The sequence below is a fragment of the Anguilla rostrata genome, chromosome 15 (assembly GCF_018555375.3).
Source record: "Anguilla rostrata isolate EN2019 chromosome 15, ASM1855537v3, whole genome shotgun sequence".
NCBI lineage: Eukaryota > Metazoa > Chordata > Actinopteri > Anguilliformes > Anguillidae > Anguilla > Anguilla rostrata.
In genome coordinates this window covers 14,229,160-14,256,448 of record NC_057947.1, presented here as the reverse complement: position 1 = coordinate 14,256,448, position 27,289 = coordinate 14,229,160, and the positions used below count along the sequence as shown (strand labels likewise).

The following is a 27,289-nucleotide window of genomic DNA, read 5'->3' as shown; positions in this document are numbered from 1 at the left end:
ATAAGAGTGTAATGTTTGTTAATGCCAATGTTTGGTCAGTAGGTTAGGAGTCTGCACAGGTAGCCTGCCTAAGCTAATTAACACACTTGGTGTGTGTTATTTTATTCATTTTTTTATTTAATTGTCTGTGTGAAATGATGTGTTGGTAACTTGGTGCTTACAGCATGTTATTACCCAATGTAAGCCCACATTTGAGTTTGGTCTGCCTCGAACAGAAAAGGCACCAGCTCCCCTAGCCTTTTATTATGTTAAGTTTCTTATCCATCTTGTTTTTTATCCAAGTGTTTCCTGATGGAAACGTGCCTTTTCGGGAGATATATTTGCCATATCAGCTAGTGAGTTTTGCCTTCTGCTCTCCTGGCTGACTGTATGAAAGGCTGTTCACCTGACTTGACTGAATGAAAGGCTGCTTGTGTGGCTGATTGTATGAAAGACTGTTCACCTGGCTGACTGTATGAAAGGCTGTTCACCTGGTTGACTGTACGAAAAGCTGTTCACCTGGCTGACTGTATGAAAAGCTGTTCACCTGGCTGACTGTATGAAAAGCTGTTCACCTGGGTGACTGTATGAATAGCTGTTCACCTGGCTGACTGTATGAAAAGCTGTTCACCTGGCTGACTGTATGAAAAGCTGTTCACCTGGTTGACTGTATGAAAAGCTGTTCACCTGGCTGACTGTATGAAAAGCTGTTCACCTGGCTGACTGTATGAAAAGCTGTTCACCTGGCTGACTGTATGAAAAGCTGTTCACCTGGCTGACTGTGTGAAAAGCTGTTCGCCTGGCTGACTGTATGAAAAGCTGTTCGCCTGGCTGACTGTATGAAAAGCTGTTCGCCTGGATGACTGTATGAAAAGCTGTTCACCTGGCTGACTGTATGAGAGCTGTTCACCTGGCTGTCTGTATGAAAAGCTGTTCACCTGGCTGACTGTATGAAAAGCTGTTCACCTGGCTGACTGTATGAAAAGCTGTTCACATGATTGTCTGTATGAAAAGCTGTTCACCTGGCTGACTGTATGAGAAGCTGTTCACCTGGCTGACTGTATGAAAAGCTGTTCACCTGGCTGACTGTATGAAAAGCTGTTCGCCTGGCTGACTGTATGAAAAGCTGTTCACCTGGCTGACTGTATGAAAAGCTGTTCACCTGGTTGTATGAAAGTTTGGGTGAGTCTGCGGCGCGTTGGCCTCGGTGTATGTGGTGAGCGTGAGCGCGGTTGAGAGTGCTGTGATTTCCCAGCAGATAAACACAGTCCTGTCACTGCAGCCCCAGGGCTTTGCTGTTTCCTCTCTCTTACTACCCTATTTTTCACTGAAACATGGAAAGTCGTAGGAATTCAAATTCCACTCACCTGCCTTTGTGTTTGTGCGTGAGCGCATCTGTGTGTGAGTGTGTGTGAGCACGTGTGTTTGTGTGTGTGTGTGTGTGTGCATGCCTGCGTGCGTTTACTATGTTGTTTTTGCTTTGAAGAGGTTACTAATCTCTTTGCTGTATATACATCTGAGTAAATCCTGTAAATTAAATGGTCCCTTTATCAAAGCTTAAGTGCTGCATTTCTTACAAAATATATTAAACAGATGTGAACAATTCCTTGCATGACTGAATACTTCAAAACAGGGGTGTCCAGTGTGGGTTCTGGCTTTTGTTACAGCCGAGCACTAACACATCCGATTCTACTTATCACGGTCTCCATTGAAGACCATGATTTGTTAATTGCTTTAATCGGGTGTTGTAGTACTGGGCTAAAACAAAAACCTGCACCCATACCGGCCCTTTTTGGACACCTCTGCTTTAAATGTTTTACTTTGCATTCATCACAAAATGTATCATACAGATATCTTTCACCTGTGAAAACTTCTTTCTGAAAAGGCAAACATTCATTTCCAAGGCAGAAAAGTAATTCCCCTTTTCCATGTTCCCCATCTCCCTCTCTGTCGATCAGTCTTCCCTCCTAACCGAAGTTTGGAACTGATTGTACTGTACTGCAGACTCTAATGAGAATCTAAGTCTGTGCACCAGCATTTCTTTACATTGATTTCTCAGTGATGAAACCCTCCCACCCTTACTCTCCCTTCCCTTCCACAGAGTGAGACATCCCTGCGACTAATTTAAGCTGACTGGCTAAAAGGCTGGGTGGGTTTGGGTGGAGGGGGTGGGGGTCTGGGACCGGTGCGTTCTGGGTATGGTCATATCGCCCCTGGCGATGCCAGAGGCTAAAAGGCGTGGGATACGCAGTCTGTCTAAGTGAATCACTTTCCAGTCCGGAGGAGCTAGCAGGCCAAACACTTTAGCGCAGAGGCGTTGCCCCATGCTAATGTGCTGCCTTTCACAATTCATTAAAAAATACAGGTGAACAGTGATGAGCATTGGGATCTCCTGCTCTACTACTAACCGCCATTTTTTTTCTGTATCTTTTGCTCTTCTTTCTTCTTACTGAGGTTATTCAGTTTTTAGTTTTCTAGTTTTTTTTTTTTACTGAGAAAAGTTGTTGTTTTTTTTAACAGGATATACATTTCTACTGCAGCTGTGGTCTAAGCTAGCCGACAGACCTGTTATGCAGAGACCAGTCCAAATCCAGGGAAGCCTTTGTGCTGTTTGCGCTGCTGTGCTTCCGTTTGATCAGCCAAAAGCTCATTCCCATTGGCAGTAAAATCACGTACCGCCGTTTCTGACTCAAGGCTATGTTGTGCTTGTTGATAGGGGCGCGGGAGTATTGATAACAATACAGAGCTCTTACCTGGCCAGGGGTTGTGTTCTGTGCAAACAAACCACCCCCCCCCCCCTTCGCTAAGCAGTCAAACACTGCAGCACATCGAATGCTTTCCCTTTATCCTCAGTTGCCCAGGTTAGCAGTGCTTCCTGATTCCGTGCTTTTTCTGTACTCTAACTTGCCAGAAGGGAGGTAACTTTTTAAAATGTTATTGTGAGAGACCGAGCATCTCAGCTACCGCATGTCAGCTGAGGAAACACACTGGAAAACGGTCTGAGCACGTCTGATTTGAGGCTCCTCTGAACGCATTATTATACGCCGTTTAATCACGTTACAGAAATAGAACCTACGCTGTTTGATCCTTTATTTCACATGGGCGGAGTTTCGACTTTTTAACTCTTTCTACTCTACCCGACGCCTCTTTCTTTTCTTTCTACCCTGAACGTCGTCCGTGTACTCTGAAAGAATGACAAGAAAGCCTGTGTAAGTGGGCCAGAATGTGCGAGGAACAAGCTGTCTTCACACCCTCCGCGCTTGCGTTCGGGAGGGAAAATTTCACCGCGTCTAATGAGCCAGCGTGACACCACAGCGGTACGCGCATCCTTAAAAACCCGCCGGCTTGGCAAACACCGTAATGGCCTCGGCATTTACCGCTCTTTCAGTTTGACTTGTTGTTTCCCAGTGTCTTTTTCTCTGCCCGCTATTTTCATTATTTAAAAATGGCGCCAGTTAGCACACCCCGACCGTCTCGGAAAAGAACACTGATCTTTTCTAAGCTCATCACACAAACCCGGGACGTAATCCTGCCCACCGTGACCTGCCGTGTTACGTGCTTTGATCCTGTGAAATTTGGTCTTTGTCCTGGCTGTCTCTAGCGCAGGTATTGTGCTTTTAATACAGAATGTGTTTTTCCCCCTTTCTAAAATTACTTGTAGTGTATTCAGGGTATTCATTATAAAGATGGAACATTCTGTAATGGTTCACATAATGGCTTTGGTTGAATTGCTAAGGGCTCAGTCCTGACTTGAGATACTGACTCAAATGAAGTGCTTGTTTTTCTGCATGCAACCTGGCCTGGGTGACTTATGTAGCATATGACAGATGCGTGCTTGGGGTGGAGTCTCGCTGAAATTAAGGTAAACCCCAGCTGGATTTTGAGTTAAGTGAGTCCTTAATCCTTAAATCGCACAATTAGCTACACAAACTTGAGCAAACATTGCTCGTTTTAGTTTTGTTTCCATGTCCTAACTGCCGAAATGAAAATTTGTTCTCGGCTATATACACTGCAGACTATTTTATAATTAAATTCACCCATGCCTTGTGTCACTGAATAATGTTTTTTTATATAAAGGAAAAGCCAATGAAATGGGAAATCCTGGCAAATGTTTATGTCCACTGTGGGCGTGCGTTGGGATTAGCTAATTGAACTGTATTCAGTGCTGCTCGACATGGACCGCCCGTTTCAGAGTTTAGCGGCTGGGTGTCTGGACTGAGCATGCTCAGATCACTGTGAGCCCCGTGTAGCCGAGAGTGTGTAAAAAGCCAGGCACACAGCGGCTGGGTGTCTGGACTGAGCATGCTCAGATCACTGTGAGTCCCGTGTAGCCGGGAGTGTGTAAAAAGCCAGGCACACAGCGCGGCTGCCAGTCGCCTGGGCTGCTGTAATTACAGGGCTCGCTAGACGAAGTGTGCCTGTGCATTCTGGGTAGCAGCACCTCGAAGTTATTGAGTCAGACAATAAAATAAAAGCTGCCGACGGATCCTTCCGGAATCAATTCCTGCCTGCCAAACCAGCCAGGTTAGGCGTGGAGCTCATACTTGCACATTTCTTCCAGTGTTTGGTGTAGGAATGTAAATCTCCTGGTGAGAGCCCTTCTGTCCTTAACTTGCTCATATCTTGGAGTCGAACCATGAGAAAAAGTTTTTAGGGTCCAGGAAACAAAGTTTTTAGTGAGTTTTATTAAATTTAAGGGCACTCTTAAAGAACTGTTTGCATCTCTGTATTTATGAAGATGGGTTAGCGTTACGTCACTCGTGCTGCTAGTACCACTGGTTAGCATCACATTGCCCGCGCTGCTAGTGCCGCTGGTTAGCATCACATCGCCCGCGCTGCTAGTACCGCTGGTTAGCATCACATCGCCCGCGCTGCTAGTGCCGCTGGTTAGCATCACATCGCCCGCGCTGCTAGTGCCACTGGTTAGCATCACATCGCCCGCGCTGCTAGTGCCGCTGGTTAACATCACATCGCCCGCGCTGCTAGTGCCGCTGGTTAGCATCATTTCGCCCGCGCTGCTAGTGCCGCTGGTTAGCATCACATCGCCCGCGCTGCTAGTGCCGCTGGTTAGCATCACATCGCCCGCGCTGCTAGTGCCGCTGGTTAGCATCACATCGCCCGCGCTGCTAGTGCCGCTGGTTAGCATCACATCGCCCGCGCTGCTAGTGCCGCTGGTTAGCATCACACCGCCGCTGCTAGTGCCGCTGGTTAGCATCACATCGCCCGCGCTGCTAGTACCGCTGGTTAGCATCACATCGCCCGCGCTGCTAGTGCCGCTGGTTAGCTTCACGTTGCCAGCACCACGTATGCAGTGATGCGCCTGTGGAGCCTGGTATAACAGTACTAGGATGGACTGGAGCAAACACTCAAACGTGTGACAAAAAGTTTCACAAAAAGTACTAGTGATACTGCAAAATATAATCACTGCATGAAAACAATGTTATGCAAGGGAGGAAGTACCATCTAACATGGCGATGCATTTACTGCAGCATGGCGTATACCGTGAAGAATCCACCATGTCCCCAGTCTCAGACATAATGCCCCAGAGTAAGGTAATGCTAGTTTTACAGCATCAGGCTCAGGTAAAAAAAAAACGAATGTAAAACTAGGGAATAGTTGTACTCTGTTCACAGAGAAACAGTGCTCCGCCTCCTCCTCCACCCTGAGAGCGCTGCTGAAGCTCCATTCACCCTTGCAGCGACGGGGCTGATGAGCACAAAGAGAGTAAATGAATGTGACCGAGCGGTGACGAGCTTTATTGTGAAGAGATTACATTCCTTTTCAGCAGTCGCGTCTCCTTTATTCACGTAAGCAAAATACATGCTTTATATCCTGTTATTATTTAGGTGTTGTTGAAATAGATTTATAGTCTATTTTAGCTCTGTATTCTTTATGATATTAAAATTAGAAATAAAACTTTTGGTAAATTTTGTTCAGCATTTCTTAAAGCGAGAGTGCGCTATTTTTAAAAGATTTTACTTTACCTTTTTAAAAAAAATCAAAAGTGTATGCTCTCCAAAGCACTCACCTATGTACTAGTATCTGCAGTCTACACAGTACTACAGGAGAGCCAATGACTATTTTACACCCTACAGGTCACACAGTACTACAGGAGAGCCATTGACTATTTTATACTCTACAGGCCGTATCAGTGACTATTTTGCATCCTACCGGCCACACAATACTACAGGAGAGCTAGTGTTTGTTTACAGCCTACAGGCCACTCAGTAATACAGGACAGCCAGTCAGTCAGTAGGCTTGTGACTTGGCAATAAAAGTGCCTGGCCCTTGACAATAAACATGGCTGCATCAAAGCTTTTTGTTTTTAACATTTTTCAACTGTACCGTTTTTATTTGCACAGTCCTCCACACCCCACACTCGCACCCGTGTTCCTGGCAGACACCACGGGAAGGTGCAGCGCGTTATAAATGACTCGCTCTGTAGAGGAGACGATGGATTTAGCTGCGGACAGATCTGGATTAGTGTTCAGTGTCTGGGAACTGTGAAACTCCTTCTCTGTAAAGTTCCCCTGATGAATGGAACATAAATAAATATTCCTGTTTTTCTCTGAACAGGACACAGTGCTTTTATTGAAAGTAATATTGCATAGATTGCAGTCGTGCGTGCGTGTGTGTACATGCATGTTTTTACAGTGGGTAGCGCATAGAGAACGGTGTGCCGTACACAAGGCGTCCAGTGTGAGTTAGTATTTAAATGAGGGCTCGGCTCTGCTGGCTTGTTGTCTGGGGGGTGGGGGGTGGGGGGAGTGGTGCCCAGGAGAGCACCAGGACACGTCCCGCTCTGCCCACCCTGAACAGAAGCCCCCCCTTCATCTGCAAACACTTAGGCTAACAGCGGTGGGCCTCCTTCTCTTCTCCCGTCTCAGAAGCCCCGTGGCCCCAGGAAGAGAAAAAAATCGAGCCAAATCCCCATTTCTCCTCAGGGTGCATGAATTTTAATATTCCATAACCAAACTGGGGGAATAAAAAAGCAATATGCTCCCGTGATTGCCGGCTTATTTGGAGCATGCTTTCAGAAGCCTCCCCCATCCATCATGCTCTGTGTGATAATCACTCTTATCATCCCCCTTATTTATTTGGTTTTCTCTGACTTGAGTCAAAGGGATATTGGTATATTTATCTTGGGCTCCACAAAGCAGAGCTCCCCCCACCCCCCCGCCCCGCCCCGCAATTCCCCGCCGCCCGCCGATATGATCTGCTACGCGCCGGACACCTGCGCAAATTTCATTTCCAGAACAAATCGCCCGTGTGCGCCTGCATTCAAATCCTGTCCCAGCATGCCTCAGCGCCGCGGCTTAGTTATGCACCGCCGGGCCTCTCCGGCCTACAGGGGGCGATAGATGGCGGGCGGTGGGAGGGAAGGGAGGGGTGTGCGAATATATTATATCTGGAGGAAACTTTTTTAGGCTGGGTACGGAGCGTGCTTGTGAATGCTTGTTTATTCCCTTTCTCCGTGCAGCCATGTCTGAGAATAGAAAGATCTTTGGTGTTCCTTTTTATGAGTGATGTGCGATACGACAGAGAAGGTCATTGGCGGTTTAATTAATTTGCGCGTGCGTGTGTCTGCGTATGTGTGTGTGTGCGTGCATCTGCATGTCTGTGTGCGTGTATGCGTGTGTGTGAGAGAGAGAGACAAAAGGACTTTAAGCAGAAGCCTTTTCATTAGGAGAAGTTGATTCCCTTTCTCGCAGTGAAAATGCCATGGGCTGAAAGTCTGAAAATAACCCACCTGCTGAAACCGCTTCCTTCAGGGAAGAGTGGAGCACCGGAGTATACAGAACTGGGGCTGGTGCTGTTCTGCACACTTACCATTAGTAATGCTCACATACAGAACTGGGGCTGGTGCTGTTCTGCACACTTACCATTAGTAATGCTCACATACAGAACTGGGGCTGGTGCTGTTCTGCACACTCACCATTAGTAATGCTCACATACAGAACTGGGGCTGGTGCTGTTCTGCACACTCACCATTAGTAATGCTCACATACAGAACTGGGGCTGGTGCTGTTCTACACACTTACCATTAGTAATGCTCACATACAGAACTGGGGCTGGTGCTGTTCTGCACACCATTAGTAATGCTCACATACAGAACTGGGGCTGGTGCTGTTCTACACACTTACCATTAGTAATGCTCACATACAGAACTGGGGCTGGTGCTGTTCTACACACTTACCATTAGTAATGCTCACATACAGAACTGGAGCTGGTGCTGTTCTGCACACTTACCATTAGTAATGCTCACATACAGAACTGGGGCTGGTGCTGTTCTGCACACCATTAGTAATGCTCACATACAGAACTGGGGCTGGTGCTGTTCTGCACACTCACCATTAGTAATGCTCACATACAGAACTGGGGCTGGTGCTGTTCTGCCACACCATTAGTAATGCTCACATACAGAACTGGGGCTGGTGCTGTTCTGCACACTCACCATTAGTAATGCTCACATACAGAACTGGGGCTGGTGCTGTTCTGCACACCATTAGTAATGCTCACATACAGAACTGGGGCTGGTGCTGTTCTGCACACTCACCATTAGTAATGCTCACATACAGAACTGGGGCTGGTGCTGTTCTGCACACTTACCATTAGTAATGCTCACATACAGAACTGGGGCTGGTGCTGTTCTACACACTTACCATTAGTAATGCTCACATACAGAACTGGGGCTGGTGCTGTTCTACACACTCACCATTAGTAATGCTCACATACAGAACTGGGGCTGGTGCTGTTCTGCACACTTACCATTAGTAATGCTCACATACAGAACTGGGGCTGGTGCTGTTCTACACACTCACCATTAGTAATGCTCACATACAGAACTGGGGCTGGTGCTGTTCTACACACTTACCATTAGTAATGCATTACGCCATGAACAGGACTCCGTTGGTAATGAGTAATGGTTAAATTATGCATGTTACACCGTGAACAGGACTCTGTTGGTAATGAGTAATGGTTAAATTGTGCATGTTACACCATGAACAGGACACTGTTGGTAATGAGTAATGGTTAAATTGTGCATGTTACACCATGAACAGGACACTGTTGGTAATGAGTAATGGTTAAATTATGCATGTTACACGGTGAACAGGACTCCGTTGGTAATGAGTAATGGTTAAATTGTGCATGTTACACGGTGAACAGCACTCCGTTGGTAATGAGACGGTGCACTGCCTCTTTTGTCTGTGCTGAAGGTTTTCTGTGTGAGACTTTCAGCCCACAGCTCAGATGTCCTCTTCCTTCTCTCTCCACCCGGGTGCTTTGTCTCGCCTTATAAATAGCGCAGCAGTTTTCTGGTGTGGAAACTCTGTTTGCTTGTAGCCAAATGACCCGCAGGTTTACCTGCATTGCAGCTTTTATTTAAAAGAGAAAGAACTTTAACAGCTTGTACACTTGTTTATACATCTGCTGTTCTGATCATTTCTGTGCCTGTGTTTGTTTGTGTCTCACTCTGTGCCTCTGTGTGTCTCTGTATGTGTTTGCATACTCGCCTGCACGCGTCTGTGTGTGTGTGTGTGTGTGTGTGTGTGTCTGTATGTATGTGTGTGTCTGTGTGTTTGTGCCTGTGTGTACATACATTAATGAGAGGAAGGAAAGTCACATATGTTGAGTTCTGTACACTCCTGTGTCTAAATATGCTGTTAAGCCCCCCCCCCCGTTTTAATTGTGAGTAAGTCCAGTTCCTGCTGCTTGTTGGCACACTGTAATGTGCCTGCCTTTAGGGACTTGGCTTTAATGGGTTCTGATGATCCTGCCAAACGCTGAGCCATACATCCTCAGTATCAGTGTATAGAAAACAGCAGCACAGGCCTGTTCAGAGAGATCTGTCTCATTTACGCCAGCGTGTGGCAGCTTTGCTTGTCTGCCGATTGAGTGATGGTGTAATATTTCATATTTCATGCAAACATGCCCACGCAGAACCTTATTATGATGCTCATGACCAGGGATTGCCCAAAGGGAAATTTCATAATTTTGCTTGTCTTTTTCTGGGCACTAGTGCCCTACATAGAATGCTTCCTCGCTAGCCTCGCTTCCTCACTTGAAGCACAGCCCCTGGACTGGCTGGGGATCTTTAGTTGTGCAGATTACTGATTATCGCATTCTGATTGTCCGGTCCTATGCACGTAGGCTGTGATCACATTGCTGTGCAGCTGTTTCCCTCTGTGCTCCACCCGTCTATCAACTAGCTGTACAGATACGCTTATTATGAGATGTTACTTATTCCTGCAGCGTTGTTGACTGAAGATGTGCGATCCAATTTCTTGTTTTTAGAGCACAATCATCAAATCTGACACCCATAAGATTTTCACAAGAAACTGGATATGTGTTGCATTAGAAGGAGGGTGTGTAACCGGTTGTGTGGAGTGTCATTTTAATGACGAAATTTGCAGAGCGCAGCAGAGGCCCCCCCATATGGGGGACACATGGTCACGTGTCCCAGTGAGAGAGAGAGAGAGAGAAAGAGGGTTAGGTAGAGAGATATTGAGATCGAGAGGGTTTGGGTTAGGAAGAGGGGGGGGGGGGGTTATGAATGAGGAGGGGAGATGCAGGAAGAGAGATGGAGGGGGGATGGGAACCTGCAGGAGGAAGGGACGAGAGAGGGAAAGATGGGAGATGTAGAAGGAGAGTGAGAAGTGTAGATGGAGAGATAGGGGAGAGGGACAGCATGATGAGTGGTTGGCGGGGCAGGGAGAGCAGAGGGAGAAGCTGATAGAGATGGAGAGATGAGAGGAGAGGAGAGTGATGGGATTATAGAGGAACACATGCGAGGCAGTGAAACTATAGATGAAGAGGAGAGTATAGAGGAAGAGCAGAAAGGGATGGAGCATTGAGGTGGTAAGGAAATGAAGAGAGATGGAGAGATGATAGGGGGATGGTAAGGAGGATAGGCAGAGGGACTGCAGTATGAGAGAGGTGGACTGAAAGATGGAGGGATGCATAGATGGTAGTTAAAGCACCGTAGCAGAGGTTGATGATTGGGCTGGAGCCCCGATGCTCTGGCCCATGGGAGCCGTGTGGCGGGGGCTGTACTGAGAGGGCGCTGGGAACAGGACCAATAGCGGTGCTCCACTCTGCCCCGCCTTCACAAGCAGCCCTCCAATCAGCTCTGTCTGTCCGCCGACTGCCTGTGGACAGAATGACTGAAAGCCATTGGCCGGCTTTGATTGAGCACGGACGCATGGGTGCCCCTGTAACCGGGAGGAACTGATGTGGCTGTCTGTGAAGGCACTCTGTAGGGCTCCGCTGACTGCTGTTAAGGGTGACAGTGGTACGCAGGTGGCAGGAAGGACACGCGTGTGGCTGGAGTGAGACATGGCGCGTGTGTGTGTGTGCGTCAGGCAGAACATCAGGACATCAGGCAGAAGGTGTTCAGCCAGTTAAATAATAAGCCCCAGTCCTGCCGTAAATCAGTCTGGTAGGAAGCCGCTACACAACAAATTGTCTCAACGGCTGTGTGGCTTCTGCCCTCTCCATCCAAGCGATATCAGTTTCCCCAAAGCAGCGTAAAAATGAACACACGCAAACACACTCGTACACACGCACAGGCACACCACACACACACACACACACACACACGCACCAGCATGATTGAGATTGCGTTTGTGTACTGCGTAGCCCAGTCAAAGCAGTCCGTAACGGGGAAGTGATTTGTGCCGTGGCCCGGTTTCTGCAGGGGGAGAAAATCGTGGCCGTGCATTATGTGATGAGGTTTCATGGCTTTTGAAGAAAAACCTTTTTCTCTCCGTCTCTCTGTTGAAAAAGTAGCGTCGGGCGCAAAATTAGATTTAGACCCATTTGTACCACGGAGACGGGAGTAATGAAGAAAAACGGATTGAGTGGATGACTCCACCACAAAAAAAGAAAAAATCCTCCTTTAACCCCCCTCCCCCTCCCCCGGGGCGCGGCGTCTTACCGCCGCTGGCTCCCCCACCGCCCCTCTAATCCCCTTATTTCAGCCCCATCTTGGGAGACCCTCAGCACGGCGGCCGCCGCTCCGTTGCCAGGCTAGCTGGCCGCAGCCCGATGAAGCAATTATTTGTTTATAATGGGAATTCACACTTGATTAAGGAGACAAACTGCAGTTAGGACAGGAGCGTCACGGCGAGCCGTCCGCACGCACCGTGAGAGGCGTCGTCACATGGCGGCTTTATTAAGCTCCGCTCCCTTCGGGTTCCCCCGGACGCTGTGGCGGGCGGAGAAGAGGCGCATCTGGCACGTTTCCTTAAAGGGTGCCGGGGAAACGGAAGGCTACTCCAAACTAAGCGGCTTAATTGGTTTTTTTTCACCGGAGACGCGAGCATCAATTTCACACCTGTTCCTGCCGCTCCCTCGCTCCGACCCGCCCCGCGCCGCGCCGCTGTCGCGCACGCGTTTACGGCCGCTCGTAAGTCTGCGCCCGTTTGTCCGATCGATTTCGCTCGCGTGGGGAGAGAGCGGCGTCTCCACACTGCAGAGAGTAACCGCCGCACTCAGAGTCCTGCTCCTGATACAGAGCCAGCCTTTTCACATTCATCACCACTCAGAGTCCTGCTCCTGATACAGAGCCAGAGCCTTTTCACATTCATCACCACTCAGAGTCCTTCTGAGATGCTTCAGGTGGAAGGGATTGTTCCCTTCATTCTGCTTTGATGCATTCCAGCTTTGTTCTCAGGCCTGTTTGAATAATAATAATAGTAATTATTAGTCTTATTTCTGTTGCGTTTACGCAATGATTGACCTCAGAGTACTTTAGAGTGCATGTGGGAGATGCACGATGGGGATTTTGGCCCCTGATGTTCACACACAGCTGAGGTGCAGAGGGATTATTAAGCCAGTTACACAGGGGAGGGGGGGTGGGGGTGGGTTGCCAGGTTAAGATAGCCAGGACTGGAGGGACCCCCTGCTCATTGCGATTAGTGCTCTGGGACCTTTAATGACCTTTAATGAGCTTGGACCTGAGGTTCATGTTGTATCCAGCGGAGGGAAAGGCTTACGCTCTGCGCTGTGCTGTCTGTGCTGCTCTGCCTCCCATGGGGTGATGCCTGGGAAGTGGTCTGGGGGGGGGGGGAGGAGGTGTGGGCGTATGTGGTGGGGGTGGGGGGGGGGTAATGGTATTGCTGTCTTTGGATCTGTAATTAAGTGTCAGACAAGCATATCCCTGACAGTGCCACTTGCTACCATGACCATTAAGCCCAAAGAAAAAGAGAAAGAGTCCTTCTGGAGTAAACGTTTTATACATACGCACACACATGCACGCACGCACGCACACACGCACATATATACACACACGCACGCACGCACGCACATATATACACACGCACGCACGCACATATATACACACACACACACACACACACACCCCAGGGGTTTAAAGGTGAACTGTGTTCCACTTTTCTCCTGCACAGCGTTTGTTGCACTTATAACGTGAGGTTTCCTGTGAAAGACTGATCTGTTTCCTGTGAAAATACTGACCCGTTTCCTATGAAAATACTGACCCGTTTCCAATGAAAATACTGACCCGTTTCCTATGAAAATACTGACCCGTTTCCTATGAAAGACTGACCTGTTCACTGTTAAAATACTGACCCGTTTCCTATGAAAATACTGACCCGTTTCCTATGAAAATACTGACCCGTTTCCTATGAAAGACTGACCTGTTCACTGTTAAAATACTGACCCGTTTCCTATGAAAATACTGACCTGTTTCCTATGAAAATACTGACCCGTTTCCTATGAAAGACTGACCTGTTCACTGTTAAAATACTGACCCGTTTCCTATGAAAATACTGACCCGTTTCCTATGAAAATACTGACCCGTTTCCGCTGAAAGACTGACCTGTTCACTGTTAAAATACTGACCCGTTTCCGCTGAAAGACTGACCTGTTCACTGTTAAAATACTGACCCGTTTCCTGTGAAAAGGTTATTTATTTCTGTATTGTTTTTCCTGGTCTCCTCAGTATCTGCGGAGAACCTGGAGAGGAACCTGAAGCAGATGGAGCGGCAGATCGCTCAGCTGGAGAGGGACCTGGAGACCTTCTCCTCCGAGGAACCGCAGGACATGTTCGTCTCCAAGATGTCCATATCCTTTCTGACCCGCAGCTGTGCACGCGTTAACACTGCAGTGCGTACAGTCAGGGCCATGCGCTGCACTGCTTACCGTCTAATACAGATGGAGACATAGATCGTTTGTTGAAAGGAATTTCATTTCCATGTTCATGTAGCTCAGCATTTGCATAAAAACATACATAATGTGCAATGAAAACCTGCAGAATGTGCCACTATGAAATGTGCACAGTTCGGCTAGCTTACTAGTAATGTAATGGTACAGTCTTTGTTTCTCTAGCCGTCCCTGTCTTTCTCTAGTGATTAAGTCAGTACAACCTCACATGCCAGCTTATAACTCTTGACAATGAGCCTGGCACAAGCTGCACATGCACCCGCCCACTTTTTTGGATATAGCCATTCACATTCGTCCCAACCCAATGAATGCTGGTGAGCAAAGTGACCAGCGTCTAAGCTGTCATCCCCCTGGCCTGGCCTATTGCTGCTGCAGTAGCGCCGTTCTCAGACGGCACGGCCGGCGTGTAATTGGCTCCCCCGTCATCTGACCACCTGGATTCTGACACTGAAGTATGAGTTCACATGGTATTGAGTGGGTGGGGTTTGGGTTTCACATGGTATTGAGTGGGTGGGGTTTGGGTTTCACATGGTATTGAGTGGGTGGGGTTTGGGTTTCACGTGGTATTGATTGGGTGGGGTTTGAGCTTCTCGTGGTTTTGATTGGGTGGGGTTGGGGGGAAGACCAACCCTGTATTTCTGTAGTAACGTGACGGCCACGTGTGGGTGGGTCAGCCTTCAGGTCCAGGGCAGTAAATGATTCAGTGGTGTGCTCCATGCAGCCCTTCCCTTCGCCGTTCTGCTTGACAGTAATGACAAAGGCAGGTACCACTTTAAATAATACATGTCCTCCGCTCCGCTCCGGTGTTTGTGTTCCCTATATGATCCCGGGTTTTAGAGTGCGCGTGAGTGACACATGCTGGTGAAAATAACATGGCCGGGAGCTGGGATCATCCTGCCGCGGCCCCGGAGTGCGTCGGGGGAAGTCATTACTCCTCCTCCGCTCCGCGGCGCTTGTGTGTCTCTCCTAAATAAGGCTGCGAGGCGGCCGCGGGCTTCGGGAGGGCCTGGCAGCCCTCCATTTCCACGTATCAAACGCGCTCCCGCGCTCCGACGGGCCGCTCCCTCCCATTGGCTCGTCCCCGAAGATGGCAGCTCGTTTAGGAGCAAAGGCTCGCTAATTAGACAGGCGCGGCTGACGGGCCCCGACAGAGGGACCGCCCACCCGCCACCCGGGGGCCTCCGACGGGCTGCCGACGCCCACCTGAAGGGGCGAGGAGGGGGGAGGGGGGAGGGGGAGGGACGCCGCGGCTCCTCCTGTCAGAGATTTGTTAACCAGAGTAATCACTGCCCCCCCCCCGCCTGCCCGCCCGCCCGCCCGTCGCCGCGCGGATCACACGCAGCCGCTCCCTAACGAAAGCGACTGACGATAGCGTTCTGACATGAAACAATTTCCATTCCGTTCGCCGACCGCGTCTGCTAATCAGCCCCCCCACCCCGCCCCTGTCGCAACCAAAAAAATATAATTGTGTTTCTTCGCCTGTTTCTCTCCCTCTCTCTCTCTCCCTTCATTTGACTGAAAGCAATTAGGACGGAATCAAAGCGTCCTCCTGCTCTTTAATTAGAGAAGGAGCAGGGCCGGAGCTTCAAACGCGGCGCGGAGCCGCTGTGGCCCCACGCGGGCCCCCAGCCCCTTCCTGTTCCTCCTTTCATTTCGCCCCGCTCTGGTCTCAGCGCTGACCGCTCGGTAAAACCATGCGCACTTCTGCAGCTCCATACCTCTCTCCTTCTGATCCCAGCGGAACGGCCTGGCACAGATCCAGCGCCGAAGATCAATTACTTCTTTTATTCCGCTCAATTATTTCTCTGTGGCTTCAGTTTTTTCGGACTGAGCTGGAACCTTTTCTTTAACAATTTTCTTTAGCACAGGGCAAACTTGATGTGACAGGCTTGCACAGTGAACTTTATTGGTCCGTATTAGAGTGGAGTGTTTTCTTGAGACTGTCCCCGTTTCTTTCTTTCTGAAGGCAGAGGTGTGGCCGTATCTGTTTTGGAATACGTGCCATTTATCAATAAGCTCATGAATGACAGCTTAACACTTTTCTTGTCCCAAAAGACTTTGACTGCACTTCACCTGCGAGTGGACCGACGTTCATATACCACTGTTCACATCCCAATGTTCATATACCACTGTTCAGATCCCAATGTTCATATACCACTGTTCACATCCCAATGTTCATATACCACTGTTCATATCCCAATGTTCATATCCATGATTCATCCCAATGTTCATATCCTCTGTTCATATCATGTCATACACTGTTCATATCCCGCGGCTGTTTTATATCCCGCTGTTCATATGCCGGTGTTCTTTTGTTATCGTTCGTTTGGATTTTTTGTCTCCTTCAGCCAAAAAGAGGAAACAGAGCCAAATTAAAGACGCACACACGCGGGCTCACATACACACGCTCATGCGCACACACACACACACACACACACGCGCGTACACACACATTCACATGCTCACGCATACACAATCACACGAACTTATACGCACGCGCACACACAAACTCATACTCACATGCGTTCACACACACTCACACACACACACATTCACATACGCCCACGCACACACAGACTCGCTCGCTCGCTCCCTCACACTCACATATGCACATAAACACACACGCACACACACAAACTCATGCGCTCATGCATGCGCACACCCACACACATTCACATACGCATGCACGCACACACACAAACTCATACAGACATGAGTGCACGCTCACACACACATGCACACACACACACACACATTCACATACGCCCACGCAGACAGATACTCATACGTACGTGTGTGCTCGCTCGCTCACGCTCACACACACCCTCACACTCACATATGCACACAAGCACACAAACGCACACACACACGCAGAGGATGTGTCTAAGAGGGGTCCGTAGGAGGTTTTCCCCCCACACTCTTCAGACGGTCTGGCCCTGCAGCCTGCAGCTGTTTCCCACGCTGGGGGGGTGACCTCAGCCTGAGGACAGGCCGAAACTCAGCCATTATTCATCAAACTGTTTTCCAATTTTTTTTCCCCTCGCCCACCAGTTTTTGCAGTTCGTGGCGCACTTGAGAGATTGAGAAGTCAATCTGCGAGGATCAGCGCTGAGTACGATTTAGCCAGCACCGCGAGCACCTCTGCAAATGATGTCATCGTTTGAGCCGTAGTGCAGGAGCTGAGGGGTCTGTCCGTGGCTGCTGCTTATATCACACCCGAGTCTGACGGCACAGGTTCACCCTCCCCACACACAGCCCCGTCACCGCCAGCCTTATCCCTCATTATTAATCAAGCCACATTCCACACGGAAGAGTATCACACACTGAAAGCATTCAACTCCAACTAGGACTAATTGGTATTCTTTTAAATAAAATAAAAAAAAAAATAAATCTGATTGAAATTTGAGAATCAGCCACTTCAGGCAAGTGTGCTATGCAAAAAAAGAAACCATAAACAAAATATGTATCCTCAATCGTTGGATGTGTGTCATTAAAAAAGCATTGAGAGCTGCCCTGTCTAACGGTGGCTTTTTTGGAGAATAAGGATCCCAGGCTGTTGGTTGTGAGCAGTGCATCTGAGCGGGCACTGGGCCAGCGCCTTTCTTTATTGGAAATGATTTTGTGTATGAACCCGGGTGGAGCGGGAGGGGGTTTGCCACGTCTCATGTCCGTCGCGGCGCCGGATACTTATCCGCGCGGATAAAGGAAATGATGCGTGCGTTCATAACCGCGCCGAGCCTCTTCTGTTTGTGCCCCGGCGGCGTGTGGCAGAGAGGTTACAGCAGCACGGGTAATGCCTCCTGTAATGGGGAGCGGTGTGCTGGGCTGTGGCAGAGAGGTTACAGCAGCACGGGTAATGCCTCCTGTAATGGGGAGCGGTGTGCTGGGCTGTGGCAGAGAGGTTACGGCAGCACGGGTAATGCCTCCTGTAATGGGGAGCGGTGTGCTGGGCTGTGGCAGAGAGGTTACAGCAGCAGGGTAATGCCTCCTGTAATGGGGAGCGTGTGCTGGGCTGTGGCAGAGAGGTTATGGCAGCACGGGTAATGCCTCCTGTTATGGGGAGCGGTGTGCTGGGCTGTGGCAGAGAGGTTATAGCAGCACGGGTAATGCCTCCTGTAATGGGGAGCGGTGTGCTGGGCTGTGGCAGAGAGGTTACAGCAGCACGGGTAATGCCTCCTGTAATGGGGAGCGTGTGCTGGGCTGTGGCAGAGAGGTTACAGCAGCACGGGTAATGCCTCCTGTAATGGGGAGCGGTGTGCTGGGCTGTGGCAGAGAGGTTACAGCAGCACGGGTAATGCCTCCTGTAATGGGAGCGGTGTGCTGGGCTGTGGCAGAGAGGTTACAGCAGCACGGGTAATGCCTCCTGTAATGGGGAGCGGTGTGCTGGGCTGTGGCAGAGAGGTTACAGCAGCACGGGTAATGCCTCCTGTAATGGGGAGCGGTGTGCTGGGCTGTGGCAGAGAGGTTACAGCAGCACGGGTAATGCCTCCTGTAATGGGGAGCGGTGTGCTGGGCTGTGGCAGAGAGGTTACAGCAGCACGGGTAATGCCTCCTGTAATGGGGAGCGGTGTGCTGGGCTGTGGCAGAGAGGTTACAGCAGCACGGGTAATGCCTCCTGTAATGGGGAGCGGTGTGCTGGGCTGTGGCAGAGGGTTACAGCAGCACGGGTAATGCCTCCTGTAATGGGGAGCGGTGTGCTGGGCTGTGGCAGAGAGGTTACGCAGCACGGGTAATGCCTCCTGTAATGGGGAGCGGTGTGCTGGGCTGTGGCAGAGAGGTTACAGCAGCACGGGTAATGCCTCCTGTAATGGGGAGCGGTGTGCTGGGCTGTGGCAGAGAGGTTACGGCAGCACGGGTAATGCCTCCTGTAATGGGGAGCGGTGTGCTGGGCTGTGGCAGAGAGGTTACGCAGCACGGGTAATGCCTCCTGTAATGGGGAGCGGTGTGCTGGGCTGTGGCAGAGAGGTTACAGCAGCACGGGTAATGCCTCCTGTAATGGGAGCGGTGTGCTGGGCTGTGGCAGAGAGGTTACAGCAGCACGGGTAATGCCTCCTGTAATGGGGAGCGGTGTGCTGGCTGTGGCAGAGAGGTTACAGCAGCACGGTAATGCCTCCTGTAATGGGGAGCGGTGTGCTGGGCTGTGGCAGAGAGGTTACAGCAGCACGGGTAATGCCTCCTGTAATGGGGAGCGGTGTGCTGGGCTGTGGCAGAGAGGTTACAGCAGCACGGGTAATGCCTCCTGTAATGGGGAGCGGTGTGCTGGGCTGTGGCAGAGAGGTTACAGCAGCAGGGTAATGCCTCCTGTAATGGGAGCGTGTGCTGGGCTGTGGCAGAGAGTTACAGCAGCATAGGTAATGCCTCCTGTAATGGGAGCGGTGTGCTGGGCTGTGGCAGAGAGGTTATAGCAGCACGGGTAATGCCTCCTGTAATGGGGAGCGGTGTGCTGGGCTGTGGCAGAGAGGTTACAGCAGCATGGGTAATGCCTCCTGTAATGGGGAGCGGTGTGCTGGGCTGTGGCAGCGGGCCTGTCTGTGCTGGGGTATAATCAGGCTGAGAGCAGCGCTCCAGCACCGCACGCCCCAGACCCAGCTCAGCCTTCAGACTCCCGCTGCTCCCGCCGCCGCCCAGTCTGTGTGTGTCTGTGTCTGTCTGTCTGTCTGCGTGTGTGTCTGTGTCTGTCTGTCTGTCTGCGTGTGTGTCTGTGTCTGTCTGTCTGTCTGCGTGTGTGTCTGTCTGTCTGTCTGTCTATGTGTGTGTGTGTCTGTGTCTGTGTGTGTGTTTCTGTCTGTCTCTGTGTGTGACTGTCTGTGTGTGTGTGCGTGCGTGCGTGTGTGTGTGGAATGGCCTGTGGAATGGTTTGGTCAATATGACAGTAAAAGGCGGAGGTGTGATGGGGGAGAATGGCTGGCTCAGAGCACTCAGCTTTCCATCTGCTGGCCTTCAGGAATGCCCCGGGTTACGGCCGTCTCCAGGGGCAACTCCTCTCCAACACTCTCCTCTACGCCTGCCTTTCATTTCAGCTCTGCATGCCGCGCCGTTGCCTGCTAATCAATAACTTATCCCGTACCGGATCCGATTGATTTCCCATTTGCTTGACATCAGAGGGTTATATGAGTGAATAGGGGCCTTGCAGTAATTTCCTGTATCCAACATTTAGGGATGAATCAGCTGATGCATTTTAAAAAGAGTAGTATTCTTAATATGCGTATTAAGAGTAATGTACTTCAAGGCATATTTATCTTAATCTGCCATAGTTTTACACCTTTTACAATTTATGTGAAGGATTGATTTAATCTGCACCATTGATCATAGATTAGTTGCATTCTCGGGGGAGAAAGATTTGTAGCACTAGGACCGGTTATAAATGGGTCACGAGGGCAACCAACACGCCCCCCCCACCCCACCCCCAGCCTGAAATTTTCATAAAGCTAACAGGAGCACGAGGTGTTGAGAAGATAAATGTGAGAGGGATTTAATTAAAGAGCTTGCCGTCTCTTTTAATCTTTTAATTAATTGCTTCGGAGATGCTACATCTCATTTTTTGTCACATAATTTCTAAATGCTGCGCCACTTTTTAAATGCTATTTGGTATTTTGAACCACAACCGTTTGCTCGCTGCATATTCCAGACTCCTGCCATCCTTTATGCGTGGACGTGTTTAAACAAGCCCTTTCTCTGGGTCTTCACTGCGGAGTAGATTAATGCAAATTATGGAGCGAGATTAATCAACATGTTGACAAGTCCCAGGATTTGGCATTAGCGAGACTTTGGAGCCGCAAAAGAGATGGCTTATTTATGAACCCAAAATAAGCCTTATTCTGGAGCCTGATTGATACTATCAGATTAAGTCTCGGGAAAACGCTTGTGCTGCCACTCACTAACCGACAGCCTCTTCTCATTCTTTCTCTAACGCGCAAACTGAACATTTTTTTTAAATTAGTGAATAATAATTTCTAAAATGGAATGCTATCAGAGGAGCCTTTTCCATTTTCCTTCATTGCTGGTCTCGGGGATAGTGCTCCATTGGTGTTTTTTATTTTTATTTTATTTCACCCTTATTTCACCAGGCAAGTCATTAAGAACGACTTCTTATTTACAGGATGTTAGCTGAATGGGGCGGGTGGTTTGAGCAGTGCTGTGCTCCCCCCCCGGCCCTTCCTGCTGGATCAGTTCATGCGTGTTGCTCATGCTTGAGCGGCTCTGGGTTGGTGTTGTGCTTCACCGAGCATTTACTCGCTCTGTTTAGCCCCATATTTATCAATGTGTTTTTTTGTTTCTGTTTTGATTAACGTTGTTAGGCAGACGCTTTGTTTTTTTTTGGGGGGTGGGGTTGGGGGGTTGCCTTTTTTGTTGTTTCTTTTTGGGAGTCTGGGATATGTAAGTGGAGTCGACGCGTTTTCCGGCCTCTCAGATGTCCAGTAGGATAGTCGCCATGGCAGCACTGCCACTCCTCTGCAGTGGAGATGCAGATGATGATGTTTACCTGGCTGGCCTGCCCCTGCCTGTTCAGCCATCGCTCTTCTCTCTGGCTGCTTAGCCTCCTCAGTCAGAGTCAGAGCGATCTTCAGGGCTGTCTTCCAGTGCAGCCTGCAGCCTGTCGCTAGCTGTACATCAGCTCTGCTTTTAGATCAAGCTGTAAGAGTGTGTGTGTGTGTGTGTGTGTGTGTGTGTGTGTGTGTGTGTGTGTGTGTGTGTGTGTGTGTGTGTGTGTGTGTGTGTGTGTGTGTGTGTGTGTGTGTGTGGTTTGTGTGTGTGTGTGTGCGTGTTTGTGTGTGTGTGTGTGTGCGTGTGTGCGTGTGCGTGTGTGCAGGTGTGTGTGTGCGTGTGTGTGTGTGTGTGTGTGTGTGTGTGTGTGCGCGCGTACGTGCGTGCCCGCCCAGCCTGTTGGGTACTTACCAGATGAGTGTGGGTTTCATTTTGAGGACCCCTAAATTGACCGCTTTTCTTGACATTGGCCTCATAGATTTGTGATTCACTGTCAGGGCCTGAGGTGGTCAGTACTCTAATATATGTTTGTTCATAGATTCATTGGTAAAAAAGGTTAAAATTCCTGCATTCTTCTTTTTTTTTCTAGATTATTTCTTTTTGCAAGACTCCCCTTTTTTACATCCCTTTTCTGGATTGATGGAGCAGATTGACTTGTGAATGTGTGCGTGGGCGTGTGTGTGCGTGCGTGTTTGTGTTTGTGTGCGTGTGCATGTGCGTTCCTGCATGCGCGTGCAGCCCCAGAGTCCACCTCCTTTGTGATTCCGAGGCTTTGATCTTCTTCACGGCGTTCGTGTGGGAACACAGAGTCACGTTTGCGGGCAGCGATTGGCTGGAGATCCTGATGTAACGGGCCCTTCTAACAGCCGACCCCCAGAGCCAATGGCATTTAATAACCCACACCTGAGACCACTGAACTGATAAATATGACTCTTTTAAAAGCCTGCTTCACTCTGCAGGCTGAGTGTGAAGTTCCTATTATTTGGCTGGAGCCACAGTTGATGATAAATTCAGTTCTCAGAATTAATTTGAAATATCAGAGAGCTCCATTGTACCTCCTTAATTAAGCCTGGCCTCAATCTGGGAATGAGAATTCGGTGAGAACTGAGATGCTCTCTGTGATGTTTGTCCCATGTGTTCTCTGCTGTAGTCTGGTGAAGAATACTCTCAGAACATAATGCTTTTTATTCTCTGACTCAACTGGCCATACTGAGATTTATGTTTTTAAGTGACATTTCATGTTTCTTGTCTTATTATTATTATTATTATTGGTACTACTTATTTTACTGCTGTTTACTATAAGAACAAAAACTACTCCAAATACAAAGAGAGGCATACTTTTATGTTTGCTGTTCACTAATCCTAGTAACCCAGTTCAAAATATAAATTTGGTTAGGAAAATGTATTAGTATCTGTTTATTCTTGCTTATAGAGAAGGTAGCAGTTTCCTGAGTGGAATTTCATGTCATTTCCTGGGTTGACTGAATTGAAATTGTATTGACCCCTCCCCCTCTGTGTGTGGGCTGAGGAGGAGCAGGACTATTGGGCGTTGGTTTAAAGTGGTGGGTGCTGGAGATAGGGAATGCCTGTATTCCCTCTCGTGTGAATTGGGGGACCCCCTTGACTCAGCTCCTCACAGCTTCTCCCTGGTGGCCCGCGAGCAGCACCAGAAGCTGCTGATCCTGCATGACAACATGGGCTCCCTGTACCAGGACATGCTGCAGTACTTCGCCATCGACCCCAAGAAGACGTCCGTGGAGGAGTTCTTCACCGACGTCAGCAACTTCCGCTCCATGTTCACGGTGAGCCTGCCGACCCGCTGCTCTCTGTGCGGTGGCGTGGGGCGCTCTCCCGTCTGGTCCTCTGCCTGTGACGCCGTTGGGCACATTGCTGTGATTGAGGCTCGGGGTGGGGGGGTTCTGATGAAACCCTGGCGGGGCTCAGTGAGGCGAGAGATAGTGGAAGGCGGGGTGGGGCGAAGCGGGGGCTGGGCGGGGGCTGGCTGTAACCTGGCGGTGAGGGACGCGATGCGCAGCGCAGCGCAGGTGTTTGGTAACGAGCTGCTTGTGTTCCGCCCCGGCTCGGCTCTGCCGCGTTATTGAGATTTCACACCTCTTCACCCGGCGCTGCTCGAGTGGGCCAGCTTATTTACACAGTTTATACACAAGCACACACACAGACAAACAGCACGCACGACACTCACGACTCACTCACACGTGCTCACTCAGACCACAACATGCATGCACGCACGCACGCACACTCACGTACTCACTCAACACATGCACGCACGCACGCACACTCACGTACTCACTCAACACACATGCACGCACGCTCACTCTTAATCTCCCTCTCTATGAGACTGATTTTGCAGAAACATGGTCTCCCAGTCTGCGCCTTTTCCTCACTGTTTGAGAGGACGTTCTGTGCCGGACTGAGGAAGATGATGCCAGCTAATTAGCTCGCACGCAGCCCTGGCCTCCTCTTGAGTGACAGATCGGCGTGTACTTATCACAATGGATGTTCCACTCCCTTGCCTTTGTCTCTCTGTCTCCGGCTCCCTCTCCTCTTTTTTTTGACATTTTTTATTTCTTTTTTTTTGTGAACCCTCATTCCATATTCTACATATTTCACTCGCAGTAATCTGACAGAAGAGAAGCAGACCGTGTTTTTTTTTATTTTTATGAAAATGGCATTTGAAATGCAAAGTTATTTTCTGCTTGGCTGCAGCACCGATGAAATGAATCTCATTGCTTTTATTATTTTAAATGATTTCATGATTGAAATCAGTGCAAGTTTGGGGGCTGTGGCATGTTGCCCTCTCCAGTTAGATGCCCTAGTTACCCTCTCTGGTGAGCCTTGAGCAGCCTATGGAAGAGCAGTGGGGTTAGCGTGTGAGCTAATCTGACCCTAATAATGTTTGAATATAACGCTTGTGCATCTTCATGGTATTTCTGATATGTGGAGACCCTCAAGGTGTGCAAATCAACACTTCATAGAATGTTTAAATATGTTGTAAAGTCTGTTTGTTGTAACTGTGTGTCTGAATGAATGTGTGCCTATATGTACACACACCCACTTAAACGTGTTAGTGTGTCACCATATGGACGGAACCACACCATCCGATACTAATTTAACACTAATAACACAGTAACCATTAAAACAAGGGTACAGAGTTATCGGAGGAAATTGCAGTGCTCTGAAGATGAGGCCCTTTGTACTGAAGGAGCTGAAGGAGCCCCCCGCGTAAGCAGGGTCCCTGCAGCTCAGAGGTTGTAGATCAGGTGCTGGGGGGGCTGTTATCCTTGGAGGCCATCTCTTCTGGGAAGTGATGGCGTAATGGACAGGAGGACGCACGTGCCAGAGCGGGAAGCACTCTGAGCCTGGCCCTCAGCAGCTTCACTCCACAGCCCATAAAGGCCTGATCACCATGACTACTGTAGCTCTGCGTGTGCTCAATGTATGAACCCCTTCCCCCTCCCCCGCCCACTGAATGACATTGATGTGTTCCTCAGACTGTCCGGCTGCCTGATTGGCCAGATATGCCCTGCTTCTCAGAAGCGGCCTCCGCAGAGAGCGAGGTGGAAGCTGCTCCCGCTCTGTCGCAGGATATCACAGTTGTACAGCCAAGCAAATGACAGGACAGCGTGAGATCTCAACAGACAGATGGGCTCCTCGATAGACAGCGACACCCTGACAGGCGAACGGACAGAGAGGCGGAGGGACATCTCAGGTTCACAGCAGGGGTGTCAGTTTCCAGTCCTGGAGAGCCGCAGTGCCTGCAGGTTTAACTCCAGGCCGCAGTGCCTGCAGGTTTAACTCCAGGCCTGGAGAGCCGCAGTGTCTGCAGGTTTAACTCCAGTCCTGGAGGGCCGCAGTGTCTGCAGGTTTAACTCCAGTCCTGGAAGGCCACAGTACCTGCAGCTTTAACTCTAGCCCTGGAGGGCCACAGTGCCTACAGCTTTAACTCTAGCCCTGGAGAGCCGCAGTGCCTGCAGGTTTAACTCCAGTCCTGGAGAGCCGCAGTGCCTGCAGGTTTAACTCCAGTCCTGGAAGGCCACAGTGCCTGCAGGTTTAACTCCGGTCCTGGAAGGCCACAGTGCCTGCAGCTTTAACTCCGGTCCTGGAAGGCCACAGTGCCTGCAGGTTTATCTCCGGTCCTGGAGGGCTGCAGTATGTGCAAGTATAAGGCCCGAGACATGTCCTACATGAGTGCAATGCCAGTATGTGAATGGAAATGACAACGCCAGGCCAATGACGTGGGAAAAGGACTTTGCATAGCTGGGAGTTAACCTGTGGTCTTCTAGCACTGGGGTTTGAGGGCCCTAGTTTACAGTATTTCCCATCTTGCCTGTGATTGGCTGATCCAATAGGCCCTGTACCCTCACAGGCCAGCGTGCATGTCCATTATTAAAATGCATCCAGCTTGATTGAGTTATTGGTTGTGATTTTGTGGCAGCGAAATAACCGGCATGCGCTGCATGCGGAACATAATACATTCTGAGGAGGGAGTTGGTAAATTGATTTTTATGGATTTAATTGGAGGTGTTGGACGTTACATTAGTGTATTATTACCAGTCCCATGGCTTTACCGGCACGTTGTAATAATGCGATTGTATTTAAGGCTGTTTTCCTGCCTGTAAGAGCTGAATTCCTCATTAAGAGGAGTATTAGGCTTCCCGTGGACCTGCTCTGCTTCTGGGTTTCCCTCTAACTCCGCCAATAATTAGGTTTGATTGAGCTGTTAATTGAATAATTATCTGGATTTGACATCTCTTGACAGTTATTTGCATTGAAATAAGTGTGTAATTGTCGCTTGTGAAAACACAGTCTTTCAACAACTTATTGCAGCTTTTATTAACAAACTAGTACAATGGATTAGTATTCAAATGAGATTCATTTAATTAAGTAAATTTCACGGGCCCCGGTACAATTAATTGAATTAATTTACATATGTTTCTTGAATACCAATTTGTTTTAAGGTGCACTTGGACAAACATAATTTAATGGCATTATTAGTATCCACATTATTATTTTATTTCATATTTTTAATGGCATAAACACCTCATTCCTTTCATATAGGCCTTGCCGTTAATGGCTGTCAGGACGTGTCAGAGCCAGATCTGCATGTAATTAGCAGCTCAATGGAAGCCCGTTAATGAAGAAGCCCGGCTGTGCTGAGAACAGACAGGCCAGCGGAGCCGCGTGCTCCCGTGCCAGACCTGGAGGAGCGCTGGAGCTGGCTCAGTACCTGCGCCCAATAGCACTCCAAAAGAGCCGCCATGCGGACTCAATTTCACACCCGGTCTTCATCCGCGCCGAGTGACAAAATACATTTTCGCGGGGAAAAGTGCCGCAAAATTTGATAATTGTTATTGCTGCCCTTTTAATGAAATCTGTTTCTATGACAACTGTGGACTCCTCGAGAGTGGCCGGACTTACTCCTGTGATACCTGAGTTACGACACCCAGCTCGTACGATGACCCCAAAACTTTAACTGATTCGCTAACAATGCCCCACAACAGACCTCCAACTGCCACTCACTGGGACCTGCCCACCAACGCCACTACCTGCCACTAACATGACCCTCAAACGCCCATATCTGACCCCACTCCAAAAAAAAACTGACCTCAGCTGAACACTG

The 27,289-nt window shown here is 49.3% G+C and overlaps 1 protein-coding gene across 1 annotated transcript in view; it reads left to right on the top strand.

Annotated features, from left to right (window-relative positions):
- Window positions 1–27,289, top strand: part of LOC135240415 (protein diaphanous homolog 3-like) — a 343,268-nt gene that overhangs the window by 243,391 nt on the left and 72,588 nt on the right. Inside the window, exons 23-24 of the mRNA XM_064309839.1 lie at window positions 13,943–14,065; window positions 23,287–23,450. Coding sequence (XP_064165909.1) covers window positions 13,943–14,065; window positions 23,287–23,450 — 287 coding nt within the window. The remainder of the gene's footprint in view (window positions 1–13,942; window positions 14,066–23,286; window positions 23,451–27,289) is intronic.